The sequence below is a fragment of the Petromyzon marinus genome, chromosome 52, assembly GCF_048934315.1.
Source record: "Petromyzon marinus isolate PM22_M1 ecotype Great Lakes invasive population chromosome 52, UKy_Petmar_22M1.pri1.0, whole genome shotgun sequence".
Classification (NCBI taxonomy): Eukaryota; Metazoa; Chordata; class Hyperoartia; order Petromyzontiformes; family Petromyzontidae; genus Petromyzon; species Petromyzon marinus.
The window spans coordinates 9361970-9384205 of NC_133718.1; the positions used below are offsets into that span (position 1 = coordinate 9361970).

Below are 22236 nucleotides of genomic sequence, written 5' to 3' on the forward strand. Positions count from 1 at the left end.
ACGTCATCGCCGGATGTGACGCGCGGATGTGACGCGCGGATGTGACGCGGTTAGAAATTCGATACCTGCCAGTGACGTCAGCTGACACCGCCCCCAACAATTATGTTTGTTACGTCACAGACAGAGGTTGCGCCCTGATTAATAATAAAACATTTTTATCACGCGGCGTCTCGCGCAGCGCCTATAGCGGTAGCGTGGAGGATAATGGCGGGGGAGTGGGAGACGGGGAGGAGGGGGCGGGGTCCGTAGCGCTGCCGCGGTGTACGCGTTCCTGTCGGCCATCTTACACAGGGAAGAGTTTCCCGCTTTGGCCCAATCCCCGTGTCCCGTTTCTTCGTGGGGGTGGGGAGTGGGGAGGTGAAGTGGTGACGTGTTGATGACGCCCATCGCCGGCTTTCCCATTCACAGCGGCGGGCGACGCTTCCCTTGCGTAAGATGGCCGCCGGCGGCGAGTCGCAGGTTTGCGGTGGCGGCGTTCAGGGCGCACATGGGGCGCGCGCTCCCTTCACTCGGAGGCAGCGAGAGAGGCGGCCTTCGATAAGCTCCGATAAACAACACCCAGCTAAAGCAGCGTGTCTCCTTGCTGCTGCTGCTGTGTTCGTTACGTAAGGGATCCGGCCGGCTTGGCTTCACCACCACCACCACCGCCAACAACAACAACCACCACCACCACCTTCAGTCGCGCGCTTCTCTTGCGAGGTTTCAAAGCTCCTGGGGGGCCTCTTTGCGGGCTCGCTCGCTCGCTCGCTCGCGCCATCGTCCATGGCCGTGTCGCGGGGAGACGTCGTCTACCAGAAGGGGCAGGTGATGGACAAGTCGCGCCCGCTCCTCCTCCTCTCCCATACCCCGTCCTCTTTGTGCTCCACGCGTCCACTGCTGGACGAGGGCCTCTGCACACCCCGTGGGGTTTATTAACTTGACCATACTTCACCTCGCCTGCTCAGTGCGGGTTGGTGAGAGTGGTGAGAGTGGGTGGCGTCAGTAGAGTCGTGGCTGTCGGATGCACTTCTTCTGTATGCTGTGAACCGCGAAGCAGAATGAAGACGTTATTGACGTTATGTTGTTGACGTTATGTTATTGACGTTATGTTGTTGACGTTATGTTATTGACGTTATGTTGTTGACGTTATGTTATTGACGTTATGTTGTGTTATTGACGTTATGCTATTGACGTTATGTTGACGTTATGTTATTGACGTTATGTTGTTGACGTTATGTTGTTGTGTTATTGACGTTATGCTATTGACGTTATGTTGTTGACGTTATGTTATTGACGTTATGTTGTTGACGTTATGCTATTGACGTTATGTTGTTGACGTTATGTTATTGACGTTATGTTGTGTTATTGACGTTATGTGATTGACGTTATGTTATTGACGTTGTGTTGTTGTGTTATTGACGTTATGTTGTTGTGTTATTGACGTTATGTTGTTGTGTTATTGACGTTATGTTGTTGACGATATGTTCGCACGGTACGCGTGTACACGCTGTCTGCGCGTGCACGGTTGGGCTTACGTGCATTGTACAGTGACACTACAGTGCGGTGTGAATGAAGTCAACAGTGCACTACTTTGTGGCGAATCAACAGCGGTGGTCATATGCGAGTCACCGCTCGCCGCCCTCGAAATGAAGAATTTCTACCACTGGCTCGGTATATAATTTCCTCTTGCTATCAGTTTCGACGGTGTACTTGCATTCAATTAACCTGCAAATTGCGTGTGTGTCAGCACTGTATGGAACTCGAGCCTTCACTCGCCCGCATTCACAGACCCGCTCTGGTACCAGCGTGGTGAAGTATGGTCAAAACAAGCGCCGCACTGCGCCGCGCCCTGGTACTGCAGTGGACGGACGTCACTTCTCTCGCACAGCGCTCCGGGTGTCGGGGAACGCCGTGGGTCTCGCCGCGTGCTGAGCGTGCCGCGTGCTGAGCGTGCCGCGTGCTGAGCGTGCCGCGTGCTGAGCGTGGCGCGTGCTGAGCGTGGCGCGTGCTGAGCGTGGCGCGCGCTGAGCGTGGCGCACGTGGCACGCTCAGCACGTGCCGCGTGCTGAGCGTGGCACGTGCTGAGCGTGTGGCACGTGCTGAGCGTGTGGCACGTGCTGAGCGTGCCGCGTGCTGAGCGTGCCGCGTGCTGAGCGTCGCACGTGCCGCGTGTTGAGCGTAGCACGTGCTGAGCGTGCCGCGTGCGGTCGATGTAGACTCAAAAGGGTCGTGGTGGTGATGGTGGTGGTGGTTGTGTGTCCTGTGTAGAGTGACGATTCTGACATTTGGCACAACGCAGCACTCATCAAGGCGTATGACAAAGCCGTCACGTCCTTCAAGGTGAGTGTCTCCGACTTTGGATGTGAGCTCAACCGGTCCTGGGCCTCCCCTAGGTTGACTCAGCCACAAATGAGGACCAGGCGCGGTGTGTAAACATCGCCACTGTGGAGATAAAGGCGGCCGGGCGTGGTGCTGGCCACCCACCCCCTCGTGTGCTATGCCGGCCTTCATAGGTGCTCGCTAACAGCACTTGCCCCAACAGTCTGTTAAGGCTATAAGGGGGGGGTCTTTGTCTTTGTATCGCTTGTCTGTGTGTACTTGTGCACTTCGTATCTCTGTGTGCGTGTACATGGTTATATTTACACCTTGAGACACAACACACCTGTTGCAAGGGATACCCGGGAAAGCCCGACAATATAACACACTTCGTGTGTCACGTGCACCACCAGTGGTTACAAAACTAATTTCTTTACGGCTACATTTTTGTTCTCCTTCCCCCACACCTCCGATTAGCATGATTGGCTACGTACGATGCGAAATAAATTCAACATGCGCACACCTTCGAGTACTGTGTTATCATTCGATGGTAAGCGCCTTGCTCAAGTTGATTTGACTGTTTTTGTCTAAACGAACTTCCTCACCAGGCGGCGGAGAACGTGCACAGTGATACGTGCGCAGGTTGGAAACATGTCAGCCACAAATATGAATGGGGAAAATGGGCACACAGTGGTTTGACAGCATTGTTGCTAACTCAATAAGGCTGCATTATGCCTAGACTAGTTATAATAAATGGCACTCGACACTGTGCCATAGCAAAGTGACATAGGATTTCTAAGAGCGCGCTTTTTTGAGTCGATGAGCCATTTTAAATGTCATGTAATGGCGTACATTCATACGCAGCGGGAATTGCTTCTAAATCCTCAAAATTATCCCAGAAAGTCACTCAAATTTGGTCGCTTGGTAAACCCCCAAAAATGCCTCTAAATCGAGCAACAAAATTGCTGAGTTGGCAACACTCTACGAGCCGTTCCAAAGTAGTACGTGTATGTACAGAAGCAGGTCTAGACACCCGGTCCTACACGTCTTAGAGCAGGGGTGGGTTACCTACGGCCCGTGACTTCGTCAGTTTATATGGCCGTGGCCACACGAAACCCAACCAACCTCAACTAACCGACCGTGTTCTTTCAGACAGCGCTCAAAAATGGCACCGCACTTGCGAGAGCCCCAAGACCTACGGGGAGACAAAGTCCGTGAACAAGCGGGCGAAGACACGGAGACGGCACAAGAGGAGCAGCGTGTCGCCCTCCGACAAGGTAAATATCCTGAAGCAGAAGATTACTGGTGCTCTGGATGTGGCTGTCACGTTTATTTGCAAATGTAATTTATAACTTTGACCATTACCTGCGTGATGTTAATAGTTGTCCGCATTGTCGTGTCTGCTGTCCAACCTATATTGGCCTTTCTCCAATATTCTTCACAGGCCACCGCTTCTGGTGTTTGGCATTGTTGTGCTGCAGGGAAATCTCAGGGAGAAGGTCCATGAGGTTTGCTTCTCCCGACAAGCAAATTATTTCATGAGACCTCCTTTGCCAGTATTAAATTATGATAATAGGGTTTTCCCCTTTCTATTTTATTGCCAGAAAGGGGAAAGCCATATTATCATAAGCAAATTCTTCTTTTGCGTAGAAACCCCCCATGATTTCGTGAGAGAGTTGCTTCTGTCGAAATCCACTCTCAGTCTGTTTAGGCTCCACCGTGTGAGCCATTTGGAGCTGTAGCCAGATGCGAGCTCAGTGTTAATGTGCCATTTTATTGAGATACTACTACTGTGTGGTGTTATCTCGGTGTGGCCTGGGACTGTTTTGTTGTTTTTTGCTGCCTTGCCCAAGCTTGATAAATCGGATTCCTGTAATTAATAAATTCCTTTGTTTATATTTAGTGACTTGCTAACCATTTTCTTTATTTTTCACTCCTATCATTTCATTTGTATTGTTTGCTGTTGTACCTTTCTGACCTCCCCATTCTGGACCATCTGTGAAAATGAGCTTCATAGCTCATCGAATTCTTCCAGTCTAAATAAAGATTCTCATGTATGTATGTTGAACTACTTTCGCACCATATTCTTGGTTCTTTCGGTAAAGTCACGTAGAAGGGAAATAATAAAATAATAAAAATAAAACACTAAAATTCTCACGACGTTTCGCACCGTACATAGCCAACCGCGCTAGTCAGAGGTGCGGGGGAAGTACAAGAATCTGAACACAAAAAGCACTTCTAAAGAAATTAGTTTTCAGTCTAGATGTAAAAGTGCGTAGCTCCAGTGGCTTCCTAATATCGGAAAGGAAGAGCGTTCCAGATGGCCGCAGAAGCGCATCTGAAAGTGCGAGCCAAAAGTTTGATGGTTAGCCAAACGGTCCCTTTGTGTGTTCCCCGCTGCGACGGCACTGAGAACAAGGAACACAAATCGTACGTAAGCATACACAGTCCTGCGGATGGCAATTTTCCTCAGCTAAATGCCAATGTCGAGGTCTTCCAGCCACGGGAGCTCTTCAGGAGAGAGTTAATGTAGTTTTGCTTTTCTTCCGTTGGTGGAGCGCAGACTACAGCGGTTTACTTTGTGGAGACTCGAGGCAGCCAGGCGTGGTGCTGGCCGCATTGCCGCCTTCTTGCGCCATGCCGTCCTTCGTAGGTGTGCCAACAGCGCTTGCTCCAGTGGCACGCGTCGGCTAGACGGGGTGAATCGTTGCCCGTCTCTGTGCCAACCTCTCGCGTGCCATTGGAGGCCGGGCGACCTGTGCCAGGCTGCCTGGTCCGAGGACGGCGTGGTCTACGACGCCACGATCAAGTCGGTGGACGCCAGCGCCGGCACGTGCGTCATGGTCTTCACGGGCTACGGCAATGAGGATGAGCTGAAGCTCGCCGATCTTCTGCCGCCAGCGGCGGAGTCTGCCGCCCGCGCCGGCGGGGAGAGCGACGCGGCCGCGAGCTGCGACGCCGACGCGGCGTCCCGGGCCGGCAAGGTGAGCCGGGGCGGCGGGGCTGTGATGGATTCGGATTAATCGATTCGTTGAGAGTTGAGCTGCCTTTCCTGCTCAAAACATGCAATGGGGCAAATGTTCATTTACTCTGAGCCAGTGGTGCAAAAACCCGACCCCCCCCTCCCCAAGGCTTAAACTTGTAACTTTTCAAGACCAGTCCTGGGACCACATTGACCATCTTGCACAAACCAAAATGGCGATGTATGGTCAAACAACTCCCCCCCTCCATGACCCAATACGGCATGGTGAGACCTTCATCTTTCAAGAGGGTTTCATGAAGTGCTGTAAATTATAGCATAAATCATTCATTGCGGTGGAAAGAAAGTTTTTGATACATTTGTGAAGAAAAGCAGCCTAACCCCTAAACGTTGGCAGCTACGTGGCTCTCGCCAGGACGTGGACCCAGCCCGATGTTTTTTTCAGCCGTGTTACCGAGGGTGGAGGTGAGGAGGTGCCCTTCTGTTGCAGCGTAACAATACGAGTAGGTTGATCGGCAAGACGAAGATTTTTTTCTGCGTGGGGAATTAAAGCTGTGGAACGGCGTTGAACCAAATGCATTGCATTTGAAGAGAAGTAAAAACGTAAAGAAAACCCGTTTCATGAAGGCTATTTCGATCGATTTTTAAGTCAGATTTCAGACTCGTCTGCCACATGGTTTAGAATTCAAGAAGATCTTTGTCTTTTACGTGTGCCAATGGAAGCACAGTGGTGGTGTGGTTGAGTGCACTATGCCCCGAACCCGGCGACTTGAGTTCGACCAATAACAGTGGCTCATATCTAATCTTTTCCTGTGCCTCCCCTAGGTTGTCTCAGCCTTAAATAGTCACCTGGTGCTGTGTGTAAATATCCACATTTGAGGAAACAAGGGCAGCCAAGCATTGTGCTGGCCAACCATCTCCATCGCGTGCCGTGCCGGCATTAATAGATGCTCTCAAACAGCATTTGCCCCAACAGTCTGTTAAAGGCTATGCGGGGGATCTCTGTCATTGTGGAAGTACATGCTGTGCCAACAATGCAGTGCGTCGTTTCAAGGCCCATATGTAATGTTATGTAAATACAGATATTTCCTCTTTAGAACGAACCACTAGCGAACCTGGAATGAAAAACTTAAACTGGACCTTGAGGAAACACGTGACAGCGTCAATGTGTCGCTGTGTATATCTAATGGTTTATTTGAACAGGCATCCTAAACAAATGCTGAATTAAAACATGACACACAGGCAGGTACATGTGTACATTATTCATAGAATACAAAAGAAAAACCCATCAATGATTGGATGTTTGGCAGCGAGCACGATCGTTATATATGTAGGGTGGCTAAGGTAACCCGGACGCTGTGTGGAAGTATGCGAATCGACATGAGAATTAACGCCACTGCAGCTATGCTCGTAATAAACGGGCTGTCGTCATGAGCATGGTCCGTTATACGAGGTTAAGCCGTAGTCATTTAAGGAATGCAGAATCGCGCGAAAACTTCTCTCCGATGTGCGTTCCCGTGTGTGCGCCGACGCCGCAGGAGAGTGCCCCCTCCGCCGACGACTACGAGATGCCAGGCAGACCCAAGGGTGGGCACGGAGCACGGAAGAAGGGTCACAAGCAGAAGCAGAGCGTCCCACCGTGGGCCTACCCGTCGCCACCCTTGTCCCATCCTCCCCCCTTCCCTGGCTTTCCACCTTACGTGAGCACATTCGCCTGCTGGGACACTTGAGCGTTGCCGTGTGTGTCATACGAATGAGCGAGTGTTGTTAGGCGAGGAATTAAAAGCGATTGTTACATGCCGACTAGAGCGGTTAATCGATCGGCAGGTCGCACATCGTGGGGGAAAGCGTGTGAAAGAGTAGGCCAAATACCCCCTAAAGCAGCTCTCAGTGTTACCACGTGATACATTACTCACAATACCCCCACAGTGTTACCACGTGATACATTACTCACAATACCACCACAGTGTTACCACGTGACTAGACTCAAGGTAACGAAAACAAATCGGATTAATTTATTTTCACGTAACTTTATTTTGAGTTGTATTCCCCATACAGTATATTTTTTACAGTGTTACAGGCAAATGTACAATTATTGTTATTTTTCTGCCAAACAATGCTTCCCTTTTTTGTTTAACCATAACACATTTTATAACACTTACAGGTATGTGCATTTAAATACAGTAAATTATCGCGTCCCGACTTACGAACCATTCGACTTATGAAGGGTCTTCAGGAACAGAACCCATTAGTAAGTCAGGCACTTGCGTGTGTGTGTGTCCATGTGTGTGTCCATGTGTGTGTGAGCGGTAGTGTAGCTGTTAGCGCGCTGCGCTATGAACCTGGCGACCCGGGTTCAATTCCCGCTCACGGCCAACAGTGACGATTATCTGAACCGGTCCCGGGCCTCCCCTAGGTCGACTCAGCCTCAAATGAGTACCTGGTGCGGTGTAAACATCACCACTGGGGAGACAAAGGCAGTCGGGCGTGGTGCTGGCCACCCACCCACTCGTGTACCATTTCGGCCTTCATAGGTGCTCACTAACAGCACCTGCCCCTACAGTCTGTTTAGGCAAAATGGGGGATCTTTGTCTTTGTGTGAGGTGCGGTCGTGTAGGTTATACGTCCTTGCTAACAGCCCTTGTCCAAACAGTCTGTGAAGGCTATGCGGGGGTTCTTTGTCTTTTGCCTTTGTGATGTTTTAATTTGGGCTTTTTAACTTTTAAAATGAAATAGTTGAATGAAAGAGGTTTCTGAGCCATAAAAATGAAAGTTTATTCGTCTTGGCAATGGCATTAGTGGCGGCGGTGTTGGCGTCATGGTGATGGCGTTGTTGGTGTTGGCGTTCGCGGCGTTGGGAGTGTCCGTGACATTGGTGGAGGTGCTGACGTTGACGGCTGCGGCACAAATCAGCTTCTCGTTCTCGTGACGCAGCCGTTGATTCTCCTTCTCTACGAGCCGGCTCTCCTCATCCAGCATCTGTGGATGCAGCACCATCGCCCTCTCCTGAAGCAGCATCTCTCGACGCAACGCCTCATTGTCCTTACGCGTCGCCGCCTCCCTCACCCTCAGGGTGGCGTTGTCGTCTTCCACCGTGCTTGTTCTTTGACGCAGCTTCACGTTGTCCTCGCACAGCATGGCGCTGTAACGCTCGGCGTCGGATAGGTTACAGCTCCAACGACGCCACAGGAATATCTGGATCACAGCCATCATCACTATCGCAATGCCCATCAGCCGTGACACAACGCATGGCAGCGGGTCTATGTAGGGCTTTGTGCACAATGGAGTCGGGGTCGGGTAGTTGGCACTGTCTCCTTTATAATCGACCAATCCGGTAATGTGAATCAAGGTCAATATGACGAACACCTTGACTCCATGCAGGAGCAACATCTTGCCACAGAAGCCAAGTTCGAGGGTGAGCATCGCATGTGAGCGTCACGTGTATTTATCCTGTGACGAATGTGACGTCATCGCCGGATGTGACGCGGTTAGAATCCGACACCGGCCGGGCACGTCAGCTGACCCCCCCAACCCCCCAAAAACATGGGGTCTGTGATGTCACAGACCGAGGTGCGCCTTATTTATTTATTTTAACTCGCGCGGTTTTTCGTGCAGCGCCCCTAGCGGGGAGGATAACGGTGGGGGGTGTGGGGACGGTAGGGGGGTCGGGAGCGCTGCCGCGGTGTACGCGTTGCTGTCGGCCATCTTACACAGGGAAAAGTTTCTCGCTTTTGCCAATCCCTGTGTCCCCTCACGGCGTGGGGGGGACGGAGAGGTGAAGGGGGGGGCGTGTTGATGACGTCATCACCGGCTTTCCCGGTCACAACAACGGGCGACGCTTCCCTCACGTAAGATGGCCGCTGGTGACAATCGTTTGCGAGTTTGAAGTTGCAGGGAAGTTTTTTTCTCGTCGCATTCCAGCGCCTTTCTCTTCTCTCTGAGGCAGCAAGACACACGGCCTTCCACTGCCAATAACCACCAATGACAACCACCTCACGTGTCTCCTTGTTGTTGTTGCAGTATTAATTACGTAAGGGACCGACAGCCTTGGCTTCTTCACCACCATCAACCGAGAGTGGTCTCTGGGAGTCGAGTTTCTTCTGGTAGAGGGCACAGCTCCAGATTAGTTCGAGTGTAAAATAAAAGTTGCCTACAACGAGCTGGCTAAGTGCGTGAGGGAGGGTGCACGGACTGGAGAAAACAACTGGGAATATGCATAACTTGTGCGGGTTTCACGACGCATTGATATTTACGCGACCCAAAACAAAACCTTTATTTTTATTTAAAGCTTTCGTGACTGCAGTGATTCATATTCTTGGTTCTTTTGGTAAAGTCACGTTGAAGGGAAACAATAAAATATATATAAAACAATAAAATTCTCACGACGTTTCGACTGCAACACAAGTAGTCATCAGGTGTGAAAACCAACGGCAAAAAACATTTTTTCAAATGTTTCTTGCCGTTTGTGTTGCAGTCGAAACGTCGTGAGAATTTTATTTTACATATATTTTATTGTTTCCCTTCAACGTGACTTTACCGAAAGAGCTAAGAATATGAATTACTGCAGTCACCAAAGCTTTAAATCAAAATTATTTTAATTAACAATTAATTTCTCCTACACAACCAAGCCAGCATCAGGACTCAAGGTAACGAAAACAAAACGAATTTCTTTTTATGTTACTTTATTTTAAGTTGTATTTACCATACAGTACATTTTTTAGAGTGTTACATGCAAATATACAATAATTATTATTTATAAGCTTAACAGTGCTTCCCTTTTTTTGTTTAACCATAACACATTTTATGACACCGACGGATATGTGCATTTAAATACAGTACATTATTGCTTCCCGACTGACAAACCATGCGGCTTACGAAGGGTCATCAGGAACAGAACCCATTAGTAAGTCAGGCACGTGCGTGTGTGTGCGTCCATGTGTGTGCGTCCATGTGTGTGTGAGGAGTGGTCGTGTACGTCATACGTCCTTGCTAACAGCCATTATCCAAACAGTCTGTTAAGGCTATACGGGGGTCCTTTGTCTTTTGCCTCTATGTGGGTGATGTTTTTATTCGGGCTCTTAAACGTGTCAAATTGAAGCGTTTACGAAAGAAGTTTCTGAGACATCGAAATTTCAGCTTCTTGGTCTTGTTGGTGACGTTGGCGGTGGGGGTGTTAGTGGCGGCGATGGAGGCGGTAGCGTCATCAGCGTCGGCGTTCGAGGCGGTGGGAGCGTCTGAGGCATTGGTGGACGATGTGGTGTTGGCCGTGGCAGCAAAGGAGGTCTCCTCGTTAGTCGTGATAGCGGCGGTGGTGGCGTCGTCGGCGTTCGCGGCGGTGGGAGCGTCCGCGGCATTGGCGGTGACGTTGGCCGTGGCGGCGTGGGCGGCTGCGGCACGAATCAGCTTCTCGTTCTCGTGACGCAGCTGTTGATTCTCCTTCTTTACGAGCCAGTTCTTTTCACGCAGCATCTGTGGATTCAGCACCATTGCGTTCTCCCGAAGCAGTATCTCTAGACGCAACGCCTCATTGTCTTTACGCGTCTCCGCCTCCCTGAACCTGAGGAATGCGTTGTCGTCTTCCACCGTGCTTCTTCTTTGACACAGCTTCATGTTTTCCTCGCACAGCATGGCGCTGTAACGCTCGGTGTTGGATAGGTTACAGCTCCAACGTCGCCACAGGAATATCTCGATCACAGCCATCATCACTATCGCAACGGCCATGAGCTGCTGTGACACAACGCATGGCAAGGGGTCTATGTTGGGCTTTGTGACCAATGGAGTCGGGGTCGGGTAGTTGGCACTGTCTCCTTTATAACCAACCAATCCGGTAATGTGAATCAAGGTCAACATGACAAACGCCTTGACCCCATACAGCAGCACCATCTTGACCACGCGTGTTGCCAGCGAGGAGCCAGTTGGAGTTGTGAGCGTCACGTGCGAGCGTCACGTGTATTTAGCCTGTGACGATTGCGACGTCATCGCCGGATGTGACGCGCAGGATGTGACGCTAAGAAATTCGATACCTGCCAGTGACGTCAGCTGACACCACCCCCAACAATTATGTTTGTTACGTCACAGACCGAGGTTGCGCCCTAATTAATTATGAAACATTTTTATCACGCGGCGTCTCACGCAGCGCCTATAGCGGTAGCGGGGAGGATAATGGCGGGGGGGGGAGGAGGGGGCGTGGTCCGTAGCGCTGCCGCGGTGTACGCGTTCCTGTCGGCCATCTTACACAGGGAAGAGTTTCCCGCTTTGGCCCAATCCCCGTGTCCCGTTTCTTCGTGGGGGTGGGGAGTGGGGAGGTGAAGTGGTGACGTGTTGATGACGCCCATCGCCGGCTTTGCCATTCACAGCGGCGGGCGACGCTTCCCTTGCGTAAGATGGCCGCCGGCGGCGAGTCGCAGGTTTGCGGTGGCGGTGTTCAGGGCGCACATGGGGCGCGCGCTCCCTTCACTCGGAGGCAGCGAGAGAGGCGGCCTTCGATAAGCTCCGATAAACAACACCCAGCTAAAGCAGCGTGTCTCCTTGCTGCTGCTGTGTTCGTTACGTAAGGGAACCGGCCGGCTTGGCTTCACCACCACCGCCAACAACAACAACCACCACCTTCAGTCGCGCGCTTCTCCTGCGAGGTTTCAAAGCTCCTGGGGGGCCTCTTTGCGGGCTCGCTCGGTCGCTCGCGCCATCGTCCATGGCCGTGTCGCGGGGAGACGTCGTCTACCAGAAGGGGCAGGTGATGGACAAGTCGCGCCCGCTCCTCCTCCTCTCCCATACCCCTTCCTCTTTGTGCTCCACGTTTCCACTGCTGGACGAGGGCCTCTGCACACCCCGTGGGGTTTATTAACTTGACCATACTTCACCTCGCCTGCTCAGTGCGGGTTGGTGAGAGTAATGGGTAGCGTCAGTAGAGTCGTGGCTGTCGGATGCACTTCTTCTGTATGCTGTGCACCGCGAAGCAGAATGAACACGTTATTGACGTTATGTTATTGACGTTATGTTGTTGACGTTATGTTATTGACGTTATGTTGTTGTGTTATTGACGTTATGTTATTGACGTTATGTTGTTGACGTTATGCTATTGACGTTGTGTTGTGTTATTGACGTTATGTTGTTGTGTTATTGACGTTATGCTATTGACGTTATGTTGTTGACGTTATGTTATTGACGTTATGTTGTTGTGTTATTGACGTTATGTTCTTCTTTGGTTCTTTCGGTAAAGTCACGTAGAATGAGAATAAAATAATAAATTGATAAAATAAAATAACACAATATTCTCACGACGTTTCGGCCACAACACAAGCGGCCTTCATCAGGTGAAGGGACGAGACTGGTAGGACAGCGCTGGAGTGAAAAAAGGCACGCTCAGATCACGACCTTTAAGCTGTGTCAGAAGAAACAAAGCGCCTTGACAAAGGAATTAGCATAGAATTTAGCATTGAAATGGCCGAGTGATTAGCTTGTGACTGGTCACAGAAATGGCTATGTTAAAGTTAAAGCATACACATCCGCAGAGGCACCCCTTGACAAAGGAATTAGCATAGAATTTAGCATTGAAATAGCTAAGTTAAAGCATACACATCCGCAGAGGCACCCCTTGACAAAGGAATTAGCATAGAATTTAGCATTGAAATAGCTGAGTGATTAGCTTGTAACTGGTCACAGAAATAGCTATGTTAAAGTCAGAGCATACACATTCACCGAGGCACCTAGTATAAATCAAACAGGAGAATTTAGCATTGAAATAACTAGGCGAATTAAGCATTGAAATAACTGAGTGATTAGCTAGTGACTGGTCACAGAAATGGCTATGTTGAAGTCAAGGCCTACACATCTGAGCTATTCACAGTAACTGGGTATGCAATGTATAATGAATACTATATAGTGAAACGATAAAAACTAAAGTTTAAATTACCTTAATGTTATCAATAAACTCTATATTCTCCAATCAGCTAAGGTACCAACAATAAGTCGTTATATATCACAATGCTATATGGCGAAAAAATGGGTGGATTCTTACCCTCAACTTTAGCAACACGGATAGCTACGGGCCCCGTTCAGACGGACGAGTTCATCCAAGGTCGGAACAGAGGAGGGGGAAAGAGACAGCTGCGAGGCGCTATTATACTCCATTTTGTAAACCATACCATTAACCGTGGTGTGAGAGGTATTAACAGTCAATGCTGGCGAAAGAGCTGCGGTCTGAAGGTCATCGTAAAATACAATTAATTAAGAACGGAAATGGTTTAAAACATCTTTCCAATGGTTACTAGGCCAGAATCCATCTTCTCGGTTGAAATTGTCTCTGTGCTTGTATATGTGAATGGCCTCATGAACGAATCTCTCATGGTAGCCGGTTGGTTTGCAAAGAACCTCCGTCTTGGAGAAGTCAATGTCATGTGAGCCCACTGAATTATAACAGTGATCTACCACGGCAGAGGAGTTCGTCCTACCGTGTTTCAAGTCTGCTTTATGTCCACGGATGCGGTCCGAGATATGTCGTTTGGTTTCTCCAATGTAGCTACTACCACAGAGGCACTTTAGTTTGTAAACGCCCGGGTAACTGTATGTCTGGAACAGCATCTTTTACAGATGGAACTAGATCATGGATTTTATGTATTGTGTAGAATCGGACCTGGATCTTGTGTTTATTCAGGATTTTGGAGATCTTTTTAGTGACCCCTGCAATGTAGGATAAGGTGATGGTTTTGAGTGGCTCCACAAGAGAATCCTTCATGATTGGAGTGATGGCTTTGCGGATCGTGTAGTCGGAGTAACCATTAGCCCTGAGAGCCTGGTGTACGTGCTTGAGTTCACTGGTAATGTGTTCCTGGTCGGAAATGCATTGGACTCTATGGTATAGAGTCTTGATGAGGGAGTTCTTCTGGGATGGATGGTGGTGGGAATCCGGTTTCAAGTAAGCATCTGTATGGGTGGCTTTCCTGTAGACAGAGTGGCTCATTGAACCATCATGTCTCCTTTTAATTAAGAAATCCAAAAAGGGTAGTTTGCCATCTTTTTCGACCTCCATGGTAAATCTGATGGCTGGGTGTATGGAATTGATGTGGTCGCGGAATTGGTCTAGAGCAGGCTGGCCATGTGGCCAGATGACAAAGGTGTCATCCACGTACCTCTTCCATAAGGTCGGACGTAGAGTGGCAGTCTGGATGGCGTCAGTTTCAAATTTTTCCATGAATACGTTGGCTACAACCGGAGATAAGGGGGAGCCCATTGGGGTGCCCTCAGTTTGTTTGTAGAAAGTTCCATTCCAGGTGAAGTATGTGTTGGTTAAGCAATGTCTCACCAGGGGGGGTACATCAGTGTGCAGTCCTTGATGAACCAGGTCTTCAATTATAGCGATGGTGTCAGGTACCGGGACTTTGGTGAACAAGGACACCACATCAAAACTGACAAGCAGGTCGTCTAGGGACAGGGAAATGCCTTTGATTGTCGATACCAGGTGAGTAGAATTTAGTACCGCAGAGGTGGTTTTTCCAGTGAAAGGTCGCAGTATATCAGCAAGAAAACGTGCAAGTTTATAGGTGGGGGAGTTGATAGTAGAGACGATGGGACGAAGGGGTGTATCTTCTTTGTGTATCTTTGGAAGGCCATATAATCTTGGTGGTCTGGCAGCAGAGGGTTTCAACGAGAACTGTTTGGTCTCATCAATTAATGCTGTTGAATCAGAGATGATTTTGTTCGTTTTGGTTACCAGGCTGTTGGTGGGATCTCTTTTTATTTTTGTATAGCTGCCATGGTTGAGTAGTTCTTGAATTTTGTTGTTATATTCTGTTTTGTCCATGATGACAGTGGCATTGCCCTTGTCGGCTGAGAGGACGACAATATCATCCCTCTTTTTTAATTGAGATAATTCAAAACGTTCGTCTTTGCTGATGTTGCTGGGTGGCAACTTAGCGTTTTTGAGGGGTACAGCGATTTCAGATCTTGCTACGTCTGCAGCGATGGGACTCAAGCCCTTGAGTGCAACGTCGACATGGGCAATGATATAATTAACCGGTAAGTGTCTCGGTGTGACAGCAAAGTTTAGACCTTTAGCTAAAACGGATTTCAGACCATCAGAAATGGATCTGTTACTGCGATTAATTACGACTTTGTTGACGTCTATCTTTTCGGTGTGTGGGTCCAATTTTTTGCAGGAGAGGTGATTGAATTTGGAAATCAAATTGTCCCTACATTTGGTCGACATAGTGGCAGCTGAAGAGGTAGTCATATTGTCTACATGTTCCCAATCCGATGTAGACATTGTTGCTGTCAATGTTAAGTGTGATTTGTAGAGTGTCTTGTATAACTGATCGAGTTCGGTGCGTGTAAGTCTGATTTTTTCCGAGATAAGAGCGAAGCTAGTTGTAGCTAGAATTCGTTTTGCGTTGAGAGAAGTTGCAACAGCAGAGGTTAGTGTAAATGCGGTTGGTATTACCTTAGAGTCGCTGCATCTCTTCAGAAAGGTGAGAGACTCGATTAGTTGATCCTTCTTATCCCGGAGTCTGTTGAATGATCTTAAGGATGTGTGAAATCCCTCCCCGTAGAGGCGGTTAAATTTCGATTTAAAGCTTTCGTGACTGCAAGGATTCTCTTGTGGAGCCACTCAAAACCATCACCTTACCCTACATTGCAGGGGTCACTAAAAAAATCTCCAAAATCCTGAATAAACACAAGATCCAGGTCCGATTCAACACAATACATAAAATCCATGATCTAGTTCCATCTGTAAAAGATGCTGTTCCAGACATACAGTACCCGGGCGTTTACAAACTAAAGTGCCTCTGTGGTAGTAGCTACATTGGAGAAACCAAACGACATCTCGGACCGCATCCGTGAACATAAAGCAGACTTGAAACACGGTAGGACGAACTCCTCTGCCGTGGCAGATCACTGTTATAATTCAGTGGGCTCACATGACATTGACTTCTCCAAGACGGAGGTTCTTTGCAAACCAACCGGCTACCATGAGAGATTCGTTCATGAGGCCATTCACATATACAAGCACAGAGACAATTTCAACCGAGAAGATGGATTCTGGCTTAGTAACCATTGGAAAGATGTTTTAAACCATTTCCGTTCTTAATTAATTGTATTTTACGATGACCTTCAGACCGCAGCTCTTTCGCCAGCATTGACTCTTAATACCTCTCACACCACGGTTAATGGTATGGTTTACAACATGGAGTATAATAGCGCCTCGCAGCTGTCTCTTTCCCCCTCCTCTGTTCCGACCTTGGATGAACTCGTCCGTCTGAACGGGGCCCGTAGCTATCCGTGTTGCTAAAGTTGAGGGTAAGAATCCACCCATTTTTTCGCCATATAGCATTGTGAGAATATAACGACTTATTGTTGGTAGCTTAGCTGATTGGAGAATAAAGAGTTTATTGATAACATTAAGGTAATTTATATTTTAGTTTTTTATCGGTTCACTATATAGTATTCATTATACATTGTATTGTATACCCAGTTACTGTGAATAGCTCAGATGTGTAGGCCTTGACTTCAACATAGCCATTTCTGTGACCAGTCACTAGCTAATCACTCAGTTATTTCAATGCTAAATTTGCCTAGTTATTCCAATGCAAAATTCTCCTGTTTGATTTATACTAGGTGCCTCGGTGAATGTGTATGCTCTGACTTTAACATAGCTATTTCTGTGACCAGTTACAAGCTAATCGCTCAGCTATTTCAATGCTAAATTCTATGCTAATTCCTTTGTTAAGGGGTGCCTCTGCGGATGTGTATGCTTTAACTTAGCTATTTCAATGCTAAATTCTATGCTAATTCCTTTGTCAAGGGGTGCCTCTGCAGATGTGTATGCTTTAACTTTAACATAGCCATTTCTGTGACCAGTCACAAGCTAATCACTCGGCCATTTCAATGCTCAATTATATGCTAATTCCTTTGTCAAGGCGCTTTGTTTCTTCTGACAGCTTAAAGGTCGTGATCTGAGCGTGCCTTTTTCACTCCAGCGCTGTCCTACCAGACAGTCTCGTCCCTTCACCTGATGAAGGCCGCTTGTGTTGTGGCCGAAACGTCGTGAGAATATTATTGTGTTATTTTATTTTATAAATTTATTATATTATTCTCATTCTATGTGACTTTACCGAAAGAACCAAAGAAGATGAATCCTTGCAGTCACGAAAGCTTTAAATCGAAATTTGACGTTATGTTGTTGACGTTATGTTATTGACGTTATGTTATTGACGTTATGTTGTGTTATTGACGTTATGTTGCTGACGTTATGTTGTTGTGTTATTGACGTTATGTTGTTTACGTTATGTTCGCACGGTACGCGTGTACAGCGCTGTCTGCGCGTGCACGGTTGGGCTCACGTGCATTGTACAGTGACACTACAGTGCGGTGTGAATGAAGTCAACAGTGCACTACTTTGTGGCGAATCAACAGCGGTGGTCATATGCGAGTCGCCGCTCGCCGCCCTCGAAATGAGGAATTTCTACCACTGGCTCGGTATATAATTTCTTCTTGCTATCAGTTTCGACGGTGTACTTGCATTCAATTAACCTGCAAATTGCGTGTGTGTCAGCACTGTACGGAACTCGAGCCTTCACTCGTCCGCATTCACAGACCCGCTCTGGTACCAGCGTGGTGAAGTATGGTCAAAACAAGCGCCGCAATGCGCCGCGCCCTGGTACTGCAGTGGACGGACGTCACTTCTCTCGCACAGCGCTCCGGGTGTCGGGGAACGCCGTGGGTCTCGCCGCGTGCTGAGCGTGCCGCGTGCTGAGCGTGCCACGTGCGGCGTGTGCCGCGTGCTGAGCGTGTGCCGCGTGCTGAGCGTGTGGCACGTGCTGAGCGTGTGGCACGTGCTGAGTGTGCCGCGTGCTGAGCGTGGCACGTGCCGCGTGTTGAGCGTAGCACGTGCTGAGCGTGCCACGTGCGGTCGATGTCGACTCAAAAGGGTCGTGGTGGTGATGGTGGTGGTGGTTGTGTGCCCTGTGTAGAGTGACGATTCTGACATTTGGGACGACACAGCGCTCATCAAGGCGTATGACAAAGCCGTCACGTGCTTCAAGGTGAGTGTCTCAGACTCTGGCTGCGAGCTCAACCGGTCCTGGGCCTCCCCTAGGTCGACTCAGCCACAAATGAGGACCAGGCGTGGTGTGTAAACATCGCCACTGGGGAGACAAAGGCGGCCGGGCGTGGTGCTGACCACCCACCCCCTCGTGTGCTCTTCCGGCCTTTATAGGTGCTTGCTAACAGCACTTGCCCCAACAGTCTGTTAAGGCTATACGGGGGGGGGGTCTTTGTATCGCTTGTCTGTGTGTACTTGTGCACTTCGTATCTCTGTGTGCGTGTACATGGTTATATTTACACCTTGAGACACAACACACCTGTTGCAAGGGATACCCAGGAAAGCCCGACAATATAACACACTTCATGTGTCACGTGCACCACCAGTGGTTACAAAACTAATTTCTTCACGGCTACATTTTTGTTCTCCTTCCCCCACACCTCCGATTAGCATGATTGGCTACGTACGATGCGAAAGAAATTCAACATGCGTACATCTTCGAGTACTGTGTTATCATTCGATGGTAAGCGCCTTGCTCAAGTTGATTTGACTGTTTTTGTCTAAACGAACTTCCTCACCAGGCGGCGGAGAACGTGCACAGTGATGCGTGTGCAGGTTGGAAACATGTCGGCTACAAATATGAATGGGGAAAATGGGCACACAGTGGTTTGACAGCATTGTTGCTAACTCAATAAGGCTGCATTATGCCTAGACTAGTTATAATAAATGGCACTCGACATTGTGCCATAGCAAAGTGACGTAGGATTTCTAAGAGCGCACTTTTTTGAGTCGATGAGCCATTTTAAATGTCATGTAATGGCGTACATTCATACGCAGCGGGAATTGTTTCTAAATCCTCAAAATTATCCCAGAAAGTCACTCAAATTTGGTCGCTTGGTAAACCCCCAAAAATGCCTCTAAATCGAGCAACAAAATTGCTGAGTTGGCAACACTCTACGAGCCGTTCCAAAGTAGTACGTGTATGTACAGAAGCAGATCGAGACACCCGGTCCTACACGTCTTAGAGCAGGGGTGGGTTACCTACGGCCCGTGACTACGTCAGTGTATATGGCCGTGGCCACACGAAACCCAACCAACCTCAACTAACCGCCCGTGTTCTTTCAGACAGCGCTCAAAAATGGCACCGCCACTTGCGAGAGCCCCAAGACCTACGGGGAGACAAAGTCCGTGAACAAGCGGGCGAAGACACGGAAGACGGCACAAGAGGAGCAGCGTGTCGCCCTCCGACAAGGTAAATATCCTGAAGCAGAAGATTACTGGTGCTCTGGATGTGGCTGTCACGTTTATTTGCAAATGTGATTTATAACTTTGACCATTACCTGCGTGATGTTAATAGTTGTCCGCTTTGTCGTGTCTGCTGTCCAACCTATATTGGTCTTTCACCAATATTCTTCACAGGCCACCGCTGCTGGTGTTTGGCATTGTAGTGCTGCAGGGAAATCTCAGGGAGAAGGTCCATGAGGTTTGCTTATCCTGACAAGCAAATAATTTCATGAAACCTCCTTTGCCAGTATTAAATTATGATAATAGGGTTTTCCCCTTTCAGTTTTATTGCCAGAAAGGGGAAAGCCATATCATAATCAAATTCTTCTTTTGCGTAGAAACCCCCCATGATTTCGTGAGAGAGTTGCTTCTGCCGAAATCCACTCTCAGTCTGTTTAGGCTCCACCGTGTGAGCCATTTGGAGTTGTAGCCAGATGCGAGCTCAGTGTTAATGTGCCATTTTATTGAGAGACTGCTACCGTGTGGTGTTATCTCGGTGTGGCCTGGGACTGTTTTGTTGTTTTTTGCTGCCTTGCCCAAGCTTGATAAATCGGACTCCCGTAGTTAATAAATTTCTTTGTTTATATTTAGTGACTTGCTAACCATTTTCTTTATTTTTCACTCCTATCATTTCATTTGTATTGTTTGCTGTTGTACTTTGCTGAGCTCCCCATTCTGGACCATCTGTGAAAATGAGCTTCATAGCTCATCGAATTCCTCCAGTCTAAATAAAGATTCTCATGTATGTATGTTGAATTACTTTCGCACAATATTCTTGGTTCTTTCGGTAAAGTCACGTAGAGGGGAAATAAGAAAATAATACAAATAAAACACTAAAATTCTCACGACGTTTCGCACCGTACATAGCCAAACGCGCTAGTCAGAGGTGCAGGGGAAGTACAAGAAACTGAAGACAAAAAGCAGTTCTAAAGAAATTAGTTTTCAGTCTAGATGTAAAAGTGCATAGCTCCAGTGGCTTCTTAATATCGGAAAGGAAGAGCGTTCTAGATGGCTGCAGAAGCGAATCTGAAAGTGCACAGTGAAAAATCGAGCCAAAAGTTTGATGGTTAGCCAAACGGTCCCTTTGTGTGTTCCCCGCTGCGACAACACTGAGAACAAGGAACACAAATTGTACGTAAGCATACACAGTCCTGCGGATGGCAATTTTCCTCAGCTAAATGCCGATGTCGAGGTCTTCCAGCCACGGGAGCTCTTCAGGAGAGAGTTAATGCAGTTTTACTTTTCTTCCGTTGGTGGAGCGCAGACTACAGCAGTTTACTTTGTGGAGACTCGAGGCAGCCAGGCGTGGTGCTGGCCGCATCGCCGCCTTGTTGCGCCATGCCGTCCTCCGTAGGTGTGCCAACAGCGCTTGCTCCAGTGGCACGCGTCGGCTAGACGGGGTCAATCGTTGCCCATCTCTGTGCCAACCTCTCGCGTGCCAGTGGAGGCCGGGCGACCTGTGCCAGGCTGCTTGGTCCGAGGACGGCGTGGTCTACGACGCCACGATCAAGTCGGTGGACGCCAGCGCCGGCACGTGCGTCGTGGTCTTCACGGGCCACGGCAACGAGGATGAGCTGAAGCTCGCCGATCTTCTGCCGCCAGCGGCGGAGTCTGCCGCCGGCGCCGGCGGAGAGAGCGACGCGGCCGCGAGCTGTGACGCCGACTCAGCGTCCCGGGCCGGCAAGGTGAGTCGGGGCGGCGGGGCTGTGATGGATTCGGATGAATGGATTCGTTGAGAGTTGAGCTGCCTTTCCTGCTCAAAACATGCAATGGGGCAAATGTTCATTTGCTGTGAGCCAGTGGTGCAAAAACCCGACCCCCCCCCCCTCCCCCAAGGCTTAAACTTGTAACTTTTCAAAACCAGTCCTGGGACCACATTGACCATCTTGCACAAACCAAAATGGCGATGTATGGTCAAACAACTCCCCCCCCATGACCCAATACGGCATGGTGAGACCTTCATCTGTCAAGAGGGTTTCATGAAGGGCTGTAAATTATGGCATAATTCTTTCATTGTGGTGGAAAGGAAGCTTTTGATACATTTGTGAAGAAAAGCAGCCTAACCCCTAAACGTTGGCAGCTACGTGGCTCTCGCCAGGACGTGGACCCAGCCCGATGTTTTATTCGGCCATGTTACCGAGGGTGGAGGTGAGGAGGTGCCCTTCTGTTGCAGCGTAACAATACGAGTAGGTTGATTGGCAAGACGAAGATTTTTTTCTGCGTGGGGAATTAAAGCTGTGGAGCGTCGTTGAACCAAATGCGTTGCATTTGAAGATAAGTAAAAACATGAAGAAAACCCGTTTCTTGAAGGCAATTTTGATCGATTTTTAAGTCAGATGAAAAACTCGTCTGCCACATTATTTAGAATTCTAGAAGATCTTCCGTCTTTTATGTGTGCCAATGGAAGTACAGTGGTGGTGCGGTTGAGTGCACTACGCCCCGAACCCGGCGACTTGAGTTCGACCAATGACAGTGGCTAATATTTAATCTTTTGCTGTGCCTCCCGTAGGTTGCCTCAGCCTTAAATAGTCACCTGGTGCTGTGTGTAAATATCCACATTTGAGGAAACAAGGGCAGCCAAGCATTGTGCTGGCCAACCATCTCCATCGCGTGCCGTGCCGGCATTAATAGATGCTCTCAA

The 22236-nt window shown here is 48.8% G+C and overlaps 2 protein-coding genes across 5 annotated transcripts in view; both read left to right on the forward strand.

Annotated features, from left to right (window-relative positions):
• Positions 1-249: 249 nt before the first annotated feature.
• Positions 250-21272, forward strand: LOC142931327 (uncharacterized). Of its 4 annotated transcripts, none has more exons than XM_076075219.1 (8): positions 250-804; positions 2248-2319; positions 3448-3572; positions 4859-5279; positions 6814-6975; positions 18241-18312; positions 19437-19563; positions 21038-21272. In XM_076075219.1, exons 4-8 carry the CDS (start codon positions 5136-5138, stop codon positions 21166-21168), a joined length of 636 nt encoding a protein of 211 aa, XP_075931334.1. In that variant the 5' UTR covers positions 250-804; positions 2248-2319; positions 3448-3572; positions 4859-5135; the 3' UTR covers positions 21169-21272. The 4 variants fall into 4 exon arrangements, with proteins under 4 accessions (XP_075931334.1, XP_075931331.1, XP_075931335.1 ...); XM_076075216.1 differs by having other exon boundaries at positions 4949-5279; XM_076075220.1 differs by having other exon boundaries at positions 5042-5279.
• LOC142931325 (uncharacterized) overlaps positions 21165-22236 on the forward strand; it is a 39994-nt gene continuing 38922 nt past the window's right edge. Inside the window, exon 1 of the mRNA XM_076075214.1 lies at positions 21165-21280. The gene's annotated coding sequence lies outside the window, so the exon portion shown is untranslated. The remainder of the gene's footprint in view (positions 21281-22236) is intronic.